General features: G+C 35.4%; 1 protein-coding gene across 4 annotated transcripts in view; it reads right to left on the reverse strand.

Moving 5' to 3' along the window:
• The window catches only part of ADAM17 (ADAM metallopeptidase domain 17), a 55,248-nt gene that overhangs the window by 17,169 nt on the left and 25,692 nt on the right, over positions 1 to 12,387 (reverse strand). For all 4 annotated transcript variants that reach the window (XM_078149763.1, XM_020992617.2, XM_078149765.1 and 1 more), the window contains 5 exons: positions 11,607 to 11,737; positions 10,043 to 10,132; positions 5,396 to 5,509; positions 3,492 to 3,636; positions 3,208 to 3,296 (listed from right to left, as the gene is read on the reverse strand). In XM_078149763.1, the coding sequence (XP_078005889.1) occupies positions 3,208 to 3,296; positions 3,492 to 3,636; positions 5,396 to 5,509; positions 10,043 to 10,132; positions 11,607 to 11,737 (569 nt within the window). The remainder of the gene's footprint in view (positions 1 to 3,207; positions 3,297 to 3,491; positions 3,637 to 5,395; positions 5,510 to 10,042; positions 10,133 to 11,606; positions 11,738 to 12,387) is intronic.

Below are 12,387 nucleotides of genomic sequence, written 5' to 3' on the forward strand. Positions count from 1 at the left end.
CCTCTCCAACATTTCTAGGCCATGTGACCACGGGTAAATGCCTTCAGCTTTCGAAGCCCAAGTTTCCTCATCTGTAAACTGAGGATAATAAAACTTGTAGCACCCACCTCACAAGGATATGTGAAACAATATATAGATTTTCACAATACTTAAAGTACTACATGTTGCCTATTATTATTAAAGTTCCCATAGATTTTATAAGGGAAAAGAATAAAAACTGCCAAAATATCATTACACTGTTGTTGTTTGGTCATTTTGCAGTTGTGTCTGACTCTTTGTTACTCCATTTGGGGTTTTCTTGGCAAAGATACTGGAGTGATTTGCCATTTCCTTCTGCAGTTCATTTTACAGATGAGAAAACTAAGACAAACAGGATTAAGTGGCCCTTCCCAGAGTCACACAACTAGTAGGTGTCTGAGGCCAGATTGGAACTCAAGAAGACGAGTGTTCCTGACTCCAGCCGTAGCACTCTATCCACTGCACCACCTAGCAATATATCTCATCATTACATATGCAAGTTCAAATCAAGAAAAAAGGATTTTATATGTAAAGATTTCAAGTGATTAAAGAATTTTAAAATAGGAAATGTCTGTTTGGATAAAGGAATAATGTGTTTACTTAATAGAAAAGTTTGACTTAATTTTAATTGCTTCAAAAAATGAAAAAAGCAAATACACTTAAAAAACAAAAGAGCTTATAATTTTTTTCCAGATTTGTTTCATAGCACAAAATCAATAGAAAGATAATAACAAAGAATTACTTGCTGTATACATTCTAGATGCCAAACAAGACTAGATTCAAGGTTACTCTTCAATTTGTCCTTAAGTAATTATTATGCTATTGCTGATTATGTTGAATATGAGAAAGGGTGAATTAAGTAATATATTGGTCTGAATATAAGCTAAAATTAAGTATAGCTTACAATCAATGTTGTTTTTTCAGAACAGAAGGTGTCCCAAAATCTCAGTACTGTTACAACATATTAAAGCTTTTACAACTTTGGTATAACGTACTAAAGAGCATGATTATTTATATGCTTTCAAAGAGATTTCATTTTAGGGGTATAATCTATTAATATGCCATTCAATTAATCTGATACATCCATGCTGGGAAAGATATTGCAGTAGTCTCTAAACTGTATGATCTGATGAATCACTAACAAGACAGATATTTATAATAATCTCATTTCATACTCATCAGGAAAAAAATGGTTTTATAAAGAGTGGGCCATAGTCACTCTAACAGAAATGATATGAACAGATTATCAATTAAATAATAACACATTTCTTTATGCCATTAAAAAAAAGCAAAAATGCACATGACTAAGAAGAATTAGGACTATTCTTATTCTAAGTCCTACTGACTAGGAATGCCAACTTTTCAGAACATTTTCATGACCATAAGTCTCCCTAAAGCAAAACTAAAATGTCTGAAAATCTTCAAATAAATGCCCTTCATCAATCACTAAATCAAAGAATGTGATACTGGCAAGCCTCCCTTTGAAGGTCTTCCTAAAATTTAAATCACTATATATATTATGTAATCTAAAATTCTGAGGCTCACCTAGATTTCAAACTCTGCTACAATTCAGCCAATATTTTTTCCCCAAATACATAATTTCCCTTCGAAAAATTAGCAAGGCTGTCAAATCAGAATACTAAAATAGAACCCCAAACTGAATTTACAAGAACAAATGTGCAGTTTTTAAATACAGTGTTTAGTATCAACACAACATTTTTTACTTAAAATATTTTCTACTTACTAATGACAACTAAAAGTATAAATTTCAGAGAAGGTATCTAATGAAACTTAATGACAAATTGTGTTATTTTTAATTGCGGTATGGTACAAATTTATTAAGCACTTTATCAGCATTATCTTTGTTTTTTTAAATCCTCACAGCAACTTGTAATGAAGTTGAAACAGAAATCATAATCCTCATTTTACAGACATGGAACCTAAGAGCTAAGAAAGGTTATATACTATTTACCAGGATCACATGGACAGTATGTGGCAGAACTAGGACATGACTTTTCAGACTCTAAACTAAGTCCAATGTTCTTTCTACTACATGTGGCTCTCACATGCATATTCAAAATTAAGTTAATGAATACTGACAGAACGATGTAAGACAATACAGGATTCTAATCAAACTTCGTACTAAAGACTAGTGGGATGTCAAAATGCACTTCCTAGAGAGAGCACATCACTTGAAGATCGACATGAATCTGGAACACAAGCCAGGTTTGAACCCTCTGAAAAACACAATCCAGTGTGCTGGGTTTATGAATATCTGTGACCTATAAAGTATAGCATTTATCATAGACTTAAGTATTTTAAAAGAACCATCAAGAAACATACCTTTGGAATAACATCATCAGTTGGGTATAGAAATCTAACTTGCCCTATAGTCAGTAAGAGAGAAAAGGGGAAAGAAAAGAGAAGGGGGATAGAAGAGAGAGAAGGAGTAAGAGTAAAGGGGAAGAAAAGGGAAGAAGCTAATAGAAGGGAGGTAGGACTGAGGGAGGCAGTGGTCAAAAGCAAAACCCTAGTGAGGAGGGAAAAGGAGAAAGGAGAAAGAAAAGCATAAACGGGGGAAAAAAGGATGGAGAGAAAGATACAGATAGTAATCATAACTTTGAATGTGATATATGAATGTAATGGAATACAATTGTGCTATAAGAAATGATGAACAGGCAGACTTTAGAAAAACCTGGAAAGACTTGTATGGTCTGATGCTGAGTGAAGTGAGCAGAACCAGGAGAACATTATACACAGTAACAGCCACGTTGTGCCATGACTAATATTGATAGACTTAACCCTTCTCAGCAATACAGGGATGATCTAAGACATCTCCAAAGGCCTCATGATGGAAAATACTATCCACATCCAAAGAAAGAACTATGGAGTTTGAATGCAGATCGAAGCATACTATTTGATATTTTTTTTTTTTTTCTATTGCGTTTTATTTCCCTTTCTGGTGGTTCCTCCTATTGGTTCTAATTCTTACTTACAATATCACTAATGTGAAAATATGTTTAATAGGAATGTATATGTATAGGCTCTATCAGATTGCTTGCTGTCTTGGGAAAGGAGGTGGGGAGAGAGGAGGAGAAAAATTTAAAACCCCAAAGCTTATGGAAGTGATTGTTGATAAATCAAAATAAGTTAATTTAAAAAAAGAGAAAAAAAAAGAAAGAAATATACCTTTGTAAGGATGGTTTTACCATAATTTTTTGTGCTGGTCAAACCACTGTTCAGAAAGATGTTCTTTCTCCCAACAGAGCTATAATACGCTAGAGAAAAAAAAAGGGTGGGGGGAGAAGACAAATTACTTATGGAATACATCACTACACATCGCCATACACCTTTCCTCTCTCTCCCTTCCCCCCTTCCACTACCCCACTCCTTCCTTTACTTATGCTCCAGACACCCTGGCTAGCAATACCAAAAATACATTCATCTGAGAACTGAAGAAAAAAAAATCTTACCTTTTGGACAAACACCTCCGTGACTGTTTGCTCTGGGAGATCCAACATATGCTAATCCAAGAGTTCCCATATCAAAATCTTGATATGTGAAAAGATGTGCAAGGCAAACTTTTGATGCATCCTCAGCTATATCAAAGCTGAATTGCTTTAAAAAATTAATTAGATGCAAAATAATATCAGACTAAAAGATATTGTTACCAAGCATCCCCAAATAGTTCTTTATTACTATTCACAGCCCAGCATCACAACCCAACTGCTCTAGTGTCTTTTATCCAGATACCTCATCTACCGGTCTGAGCTTCAACCAGCTGTACAAAAGTATAAGACAAAATGTCCAATATGATGCCTGACAGGAAGAGATAATTAGAGTAAAGGAGCTCAGCAACTTTTTATAGATATGCAGGGCTGAAACTATACGGTCTGATGACAAGGAACCCAGACCAAGAAGACACTGTAATTATATATTTAAGAATGTCTTTTAAAGCTGTCCCAGGTAACCTTTGCAAAAAAGGTTCCTTGAAAAAAAAAACTTATAACACTACTTTTTCACTTCCAGGCTAATTAGAAGATACATAATATGACTACATGAAGAGTGACATTCCATGGGGGCGGGGGGGGAGAAATATCACTACTAAATTTCCTGATATCAAAATATTTTAAAAGTATCTGGTTTTTGTCCAAAGACCAGGTTGCTAAACTCACTACCAGTATACTCCCATGAATGTTATTAACTTGCGTTGTCCCTCACTTTTTTTTATATCCAGTCCCTTACTTTTTAAAAAGTCCATAAAAAGAGAAATCAGTCCCTCCATTTCCTTTACAAATAGGTTGTGCAATTTAGATTGTCTATAAATTCCTTCAAGTGCTCTAAAGAAAATTTTACATAAATGTTAAGTTATCTTTTAGAGAGGCCTTCTCCTGATGGCAGACTCACCTAAAAATGGTCAGATAAAAGGCTTTAAAAGCAAGACACAGACAGTTCTTTTATCTCTAATATCATGAATAACCAGCTATGTGTAGATGGACTATATTTTTGATTTATACAACAACCCTATATCAAAGGCTAGACAAATATTAAAATCTCGATTTCAAAGATGAGAAAACCGAGGTTCAAAGCGCTTACGTGCATAATATGGCTAGTAATGGGAGAGTTGGGACTAGGACTCGAGCCTTTTGATTTCAGGTTCATCCAATACTCTGCCATCACAACATGCAAGAACCAAAGTAGACTTGAGAAAGAAAGGAAGCAGATGATATCATAAGAGGACCCTATCCTCCAACTATATCAATCCATCAATAAACAAGAATTTTAGGGGCAGCTAGGCGGCACAATGGATAGAGCACTGGCTCTGGTGTCAGGAGGACCTGAGTTCAAATCTGACCTCAGATACATAACACTCACTAGCTGTGTGACTCTGAGCAAGTCACTTAATCCCAACTGCTTCACCAAAAAAAAATTTTTTTTTAAAGTATCTATCTGTGAGGCACTGTGCTAGGGACATAGGTGCCCAGTTTTTGCCCTCAAGGAGCTAGCAGGAAGAAACAATATGTGCAAACATGTCGGTGCTAGCTATAGTTATTTTCTGGGACTCAGATACTGAAGCTCCTTTCACTGATGTGTGCCAATACCACATCCCCCAAAAATTGGTACCCAGAAAGACAGTGTTCCCTGAAAGTATTCTGTTCACCACACTTCTCAGTGAAAAAGCCATAAGGGCCTGCAATGTTTCCCAAAGCTGCTTTTCCTGCCACACAATACAGCATTATTGTTTGAAAAAGCTAAATGAATTATTTCCAGTTTTCAATTATCTGCTCTGATGCTCTATTTCATCAATGTGTATAACTGAGTTATATTCATGTAAAGAATCCTTAAATGAGTCACTGCATCTTAAATTGTAACCTACCTCTAGTAACATCTTCACATCCCAAGCATCCTTCTCTTCATTGGGATAACTTTTTGCCATGTTAAAGTGCTTTTCACCAGGTTTTACCTCTTGAGGTGTCTTGAGGATACGAATCTATACTTAAAAAGAGGATATAATTAGAGTAAAGCCATAGAAAGTAAACATCAAAACTCTAACAATTGTATAAATACCAAAATACTATGCCAGAATAGGAAAAATGTTTTTTAATTAAACCCTACAAATCTTTAAAATCTAAAGCTAAGTCATTTAAAAAACGAACTGAGAAGCAGAGAGAACAAAACCCACAATAAAAAAATGTACAGTTACTGATAAACTTAAATTTCTTGTCTGTATTTCTCTTATAGAAATTTCAGAAATTAAAACTCAGAAGACATGAGGTTAGAATATCATTATTACTTAAAAGATGTAGAAATATAAAAATAAAGGTAATAATGTTTTTAAAAATAGAGGTTTAAAGTCACTATGGACCATAAAATGAAGACATTGTATTACATAATGTCTGCTATTTCTTTGCAACTAACAGAAAAGATTATAGAGAATATGATCCTTCTAAGTAGTCCATGTAAATATGCTGCCTTTACAATTTCTGACAAAAGATTTAACAAAGATCAATTTTATGTCTTATGTGAGGAGAAAAAAAATTACCCAAACTACAAACCTCCAAACTTCAAGAACACAGTACTGATATCATTACTACCAATTTATTTTAAAAGGCTCTCTTTAGCCAAGACAACAACAAAGACAACGACACCACCACCCTAAATGTAGAACAATCTGGAAAGAAATACAAAAGCAACAAATCTGTACTAAAATGTATCAGTTTATTGGGAGTACTATCAAGTATGAGTGATCTTTTCAAATAGTTTTATCAATATGACATGACACTAGCAATAGGCCATGATTAATGTAACAACAGGTACATACCAAGGTAATATAATATTTTATAAAATTCATCAAATATTTATTGAAAGCCTTCCCTCATACCCTCCCTCTGTTGTTAGTGCTTTCTTCCTCTTCAAATTACCTTCCATTGTACTTATTTATTTAGATTCTCCTAAGTGGAATGTAAATTCCTTAGATTCTGTTCTGGTTTTTCTTTGCCCAGCACCTTCCATAGCACTCTATATAATCTCCTAATTGGTCTTCTTGCCTCAAGACTTCTGACTTCTATTCACTCTCCACAAGCTGCCACAGTGATTTCCTAAATTGTAATTCTGACCATCACACTCTCCCCCAAAACCTTCTCCATACAATAAACCCTAGGGCAAGAGTGGGGAACCTGCAGTCTCAAGGCCACATATGGCCCCCTATGTCCTTAAGTGTGGCCCTCTGACTGAATCCAAACTTCACAGAACAAATCCCCTTAATAAAAGTATTAATAAAAGGGACTCCCTATTGCCTTTGTGATAAAAGAGTGTATATTCCTCTTTATGGAATTTAAAGTTCTTTACAACGACCTGAACTAACCTTTTCCTGCCTCGTTATACAGTAATTCCCTTCTTGTACTCTACCATTGAGGCAAATTGTCCTTCTTGATGTTGCATGGTCGTCCCTCATTCTAGAATTCTTTACATCCTTCCAGACTCAGCTCAAGCTCCATCTTCTACATAAACTTCGCCCCAAGATCAATACCTTGGGGCCTGGAACATAGTAAGCACTTAATAAATTCTTGTTCACTAATTAATATCCTTCCTTTCTTGTTTCTTTGTTTTTCTGAGTAGCAACAAGGTTAAGGGATTTGCCCAGGCCACAAAGCTAGTGTCAAGTGTCTGAGGCTGGATTTGAACTCAGGTCCTCCTGACTCCAGAGCTGGTGCTCTATCCACTGTGTCACCTAGCTGCCCCTCACTAATTAATACCCCCAGCAGCAGGTATCCTCCCTCTTAAAACTACTTCTTATTTCTTTATTTATTTTGCAATTATCTAACAATAAACATTTCTTAAGCACTAAGTATCTTCCAGGCACTGTGTGAAAAGCTGAGGACACAAAGAAAGGGAAAAAAGCCCCTGCCCTCAATAAACTTATCTTCTACTGAAGAACATAACATTTATATGAAGAAGTACGCATATGATGTATGACACATACAAGAATTGATAGAAGAGAGCCTTAGAGAGGAAGGCTCCAGTACCTGGGAGGGGCTAGCAAAGTCCTCCAGCAGAAGGTGGCATTTAATCTGAGTCTTGAAGGAAGCCAGGAGTTTTAAGAGGCGATGGTGAGTACAGAGAGCATTACAGATTTGGGGAACAGCCAGTGCAAAGGCACAGAAAAAAAGGGTGGCATGTCATGTATAAGGAACATCAAGCAGGCCAGTATAGCTGAGTGGAGGACTACAAGGAATACAGTGGAAAGCAGAAAGACTGGAAAGGGACCTGAGAGCTTTAAATGTTAAACCAAAGACTCTCAATTTGATCCTGGTGGTAACAGGAAGCCAGCGGAGTTTACTGAGTAGAGGGATGCCACAGTTAGATCTGAGCTTTGGGAAAATTATTTCTGTGGCTATGTGGAAGACAGATTGAAGTGGGACAAGATCTGAGATGGGGAAATCTACTATTGTAGGCTATTGTAATAACCTAGGCAAGGGATGATGAAACAGGGTGATGGCTATATAAGTAAGAGAGAAAGGGTTATATGCAAAAGATGTTGTGGAGAAAGAAATCAGAAGATGTGGCAACTGACTGGATATCTGGAGTGAGAGACAGTAAAGAGCTGAGGATGACACCAAGGCTGTGAACCTGGTGAACCGGGAGGATAGGGTTACCTTCAACAATAATATGAAAATTCAGAAAAGAGGAGTATGTTCTGGGGAAAAGATAATAAGGTCTATTTTGGACATATTAAGTTTGAGAGGCATATAGGACAGCCAGTTTGAAATATCTAAGAGGCACTTGGTAATGCAGGCCTAAAACTCAGGAAAAGAGAGTAAGTCTGATATACAGAACTGGGAACTATTTACATAGAGATGATCACTGAATCCATTGGAGCTGATGAGATCACTAAGTGAGAGAATATAAAGAAAAAGGAGGAGGACGAGGATGCCATGTTGAGGATACCCATTGTGGGCTTGATGTAAAGGAAGATGTAGCTGAAATGTGGGAGAACCCTGGGGAAGCAGTGTCATTAAAACCCAAGACATGGTACCCAGAAGGAAAGTTGAGGTGAAAGTCGTGGTGTCAAATACCACAGAGATGTCAAAAAAAAAGAGGATTGAGAAAAATTCACTATATTTGGCATTTAAGAGACCTACTCTTTAACTTAACTTTTTTTTAAAATAATTTTTTTTAACTCAATAACTTTGGAGAAAACCATTTCAGTTGTACAATATGAAGTCATAAGCCAGACTACAGAGGGTTCAGAAGAGAATAGAGGGAGATTTGGAAGGACCAAGTATGAACAGTTTTTTTCAAGGAGTTCAGCTGAGAAGGGAAGGAGAAATACAGGATGAAAGCTAGTGCAGATGGGACAATCACAAGAGGGTTGTTTGTTTTTTTTTAAATGATGGGGGGAAATGAGTGTATTTGATGATAGCACAGAAGAAGCTGTCTTTGTATCCAGAGCCTGGCATGTAGTATGGCACTTGCTGATTAATTACTGAATAAATGTTTGCTGATTTTGAATTTACTTTTGTGCATGGTGCTATTTTGTATTTACATATTCCAAGAAAAAGCACCACAAATTTGTGTATGGGAAAACAAAATGTCAATATTTTGACATGTATGAAAATCATTTATACATCTACAAATCTAATGACTGAAACAATAATAAACATTTACTGAACACATACTGATTTTAAAACACTGAGATACATCCTTTAAGAGAAAAAAGTAAGTATAAAACTTGGTTCCTGGCTACAAGGATCTTACAATCAGGTGGGAGAACCAGTATAAATACATAGGAAGAATTAAACAACAATACAAAAGAAGATGATGAGCACTACAAGCTCAGGTAAAAGCGACAGTACTATAAGCTAAAGTGATGTGACAAAGCTTCACAGATGAGAATATGCTGAAGTAAGCTCGGAACAAAGAGGCAGCACGAGGAGGTGCAATGGATGGAGAGCCAGACTTAGAGTCAGGAAGGCCAGATGTCAAGTTCTGCTTTTGAAACATGCTTGTGTGATTCTGGGTGACAAGTCACTTAATTTAACTCTTCGTTGACTCTTTAAGTCTATAAATTGCTGAACAACTGCTCATCTACATGAATAGAGGGAGTTTTCTTACGAACTCTCAGGTCCAGACCACCATCTCCATACTACAACAGCAACAACAACAACAACAACAACAACAAAAAGCCTAAAAGCATTTTCCATTTTGCTACAAAAGACCAATAAGAGAAGCATCCTCTAATTCGATTGAAGGATCACTAGTATAAGCATAATTCACTGACTTCACTAAATATTAATACAGGGGTTTTTTTAAAAATTCTCATAATTCACATCTGAATACAAATTAACCAGCCATTTCCAAAACACAGTGTAGTAGGACCTGTAGAAAATACAAAGATTAAATAAGACAGTCTCCTGCCCTCATGAAAATTACGGTCTAGGAGTGGGGTATACCAGATAACAAATGTTCAAATGAAAGCATAATTTTGAGTCAGTAAACACAAGCCACATCCATTCATGAATACCTGTTCTATCTGTATGCCATAACCTTTAAAACCTGCATTGTCCCAGGATGTATTCCGATAGATGTCATCAACTCTGTCAATCAGCTCAATCTGTGGATGAAAGGAAAGGAAATCATGCAGATTTTTACAAATCTGTATAATACAATGCAAAACTAAAAGACTCTTTCTGGAGAGGATTCCAAAAAAAAGTTTCTGTTAATCATTAAAAATAAAATTAAGACATGCATAGTGAATATAAGTAGCCTCAACCTACTATTACCAATGATGACTTGCTCATGAAAATTAGCATAAGACATTATCAAAGACATGACAAGGAAAAAAAGGCCAACAAAAATAAGAATAACAGCTGAACAGTACAAGTTTTGATGTTAAAAGATCTAGAAAGCCTCGAAGAAGGCAATGTACACATTTTATATTGAAGGATTTATGGGAGGATATTGGCAAGAATGGCACAAGATGAGAAGGAAGAATGGGCTGTGATTTGCATCACTGGTAGGAATACCCACAATCATGAGACAATGGCTCCACTGAAATAATGAAGTATTAATCTCTTATTACATTTAAAATATCAAAAGTTATCAGCATATGAATAGTAAGAACAGACTCCCAATGAAAAAAATAGTATTCATTTCAAAATCTCACTAGGGACAAGAATTATAGTGAATTACTACTTCTCTTGGTACTTGGCATAGTGATAGAACAATTTCTTGTCAACTGCCACTACTTACACAATAAATCCATTCATTGGCCATGGGATAGGGGGGTTGGAAGAACAAAGTAAGTAAGAGAGAAGAGTGAGGGCAAGGCTGTGAGAACCATGTCTTTATTGGGCCAGGCTAACAATACATGAATAGCTTGCATTGTGCGAGATTCAATATGGTAAATGAGATCGTCCTATGAAAAATGTCAATGTAATATACCACTTGATTATAAAAATCAAATGCTCAGGAATTAAAAATTAATTTCCATCTTCAACGTTATTTTAATTGTTCCTTCAAGTCATTATCACCATTAAAAGTCCAATACACATAGCTATATTCCAACACTATTTCTGTATAGCCCTGATATGCAAAATTCCAAGGTTATACTCTCTTTGAAAATCTTTACACACACATACACACACACACACACACACACACAGAGCCCTATTCATAAAGATATATACCTTTTCTGAACACACATACCTGTATACATAGTAGTAATACTGCAAACACCCAGCAATGCAATCTATTGGGATAATTTTTTAAATTCTTCAATAGGCAGTTGGGCTTACACAAAGAAGTGAACTATAAATTAAATACTACAAAATTGAAATAATTAATTTAAAATATTATTTATCATTTCAATGTAATATACATTTTAATAAACCTGAAACTAAGCCTGCCTTAAAATAATCTTTAATCTCTTGGGTGAATGGCCCTCAGAAGGTAAAATAAATCATATAATGTCTAAACAGATTTCTATTTTGTTATTCAAATTACAGCAGGTATCTCCCAAAAGGAGTCTGCTTCCCTGCATGAATTTTTCTCCCAGCCAATTATCTTATCTACTATCAGATACTTACTAAGTAATTTGTAGTTGTGCTCTCTTCCCCTCTGCCCATGTACTTGTAAAAACGATGGTCTGCTACAACCAGTAACTTGCATGTATTCTTCATTGGATTTGGAGGAGCTCTCTTCTCCCGATGAACATGCACTAATGTGAATTTTTTACATACTATTAAATGTATCAAAATATGAACTCTTTGACAGTAACGCTTTTAAAATGTATAGATTATAAATGTACTATTATTTGAACATTATTTAAACTTAATTCGTTTAAAGTACCTAAACCAATATTTTTAAGATAAGGAAGTAGAAAGTAAAAGTTCAAAAGCTAATATGATACTCTAAGTCAAGGGAAAATAAAACATTTTCTTAATCTTAAAAATAAACAATAAAATGCTTAAGAGCTTGACCACCATAAGCCCATTCTTAGAGTTAGGTTCTTATCTCTCTCTGGAAGCCAACAAGACCTCAAGAACAACTCCCATTAGATCTCTGCTATGCAATTAAATTATAACTTGCATTATAATTAATTCTATGTGGGTCTTAAACCTCACCCTGCCTAGACTGCTGGAACTAAGTCTGATATCTTTGTATCCCCAGTGCCTATCACAATGCATTGCACATAAATAAGAACAAGCAAATAAATATAGACGAATGGATGAATGATTACACATATAATAAAGTAAATTATCTGTGGTACTGAAATAGTCCAAAGCAACTTCACAGAAGTATATACAAAAACAATGCAAAACCACATTTTTAAAATCTTTGATAGTTACTTTTCTCCTTACTAAAATC

The sequence above is a fragment of the Phascolarctos cinereus genome, unplaced genomic scaffold (assembly GCF_003287225.1).
Source record: "Phascolarctos cinereus isolate Bilbo 61053 unplaced genomic scaffold, phaCin_HiC Scaffold_2;HRSCAF=192, whole genome shotgun sequence".
In the NCBI taxonomy this organism is placed as follows: Eukaryota; Metazoa; Chordata; class Mammalia; order Diprotodontia; family Phascolarctidae; genus Phascolarctos; species Phascolarctos cinereus.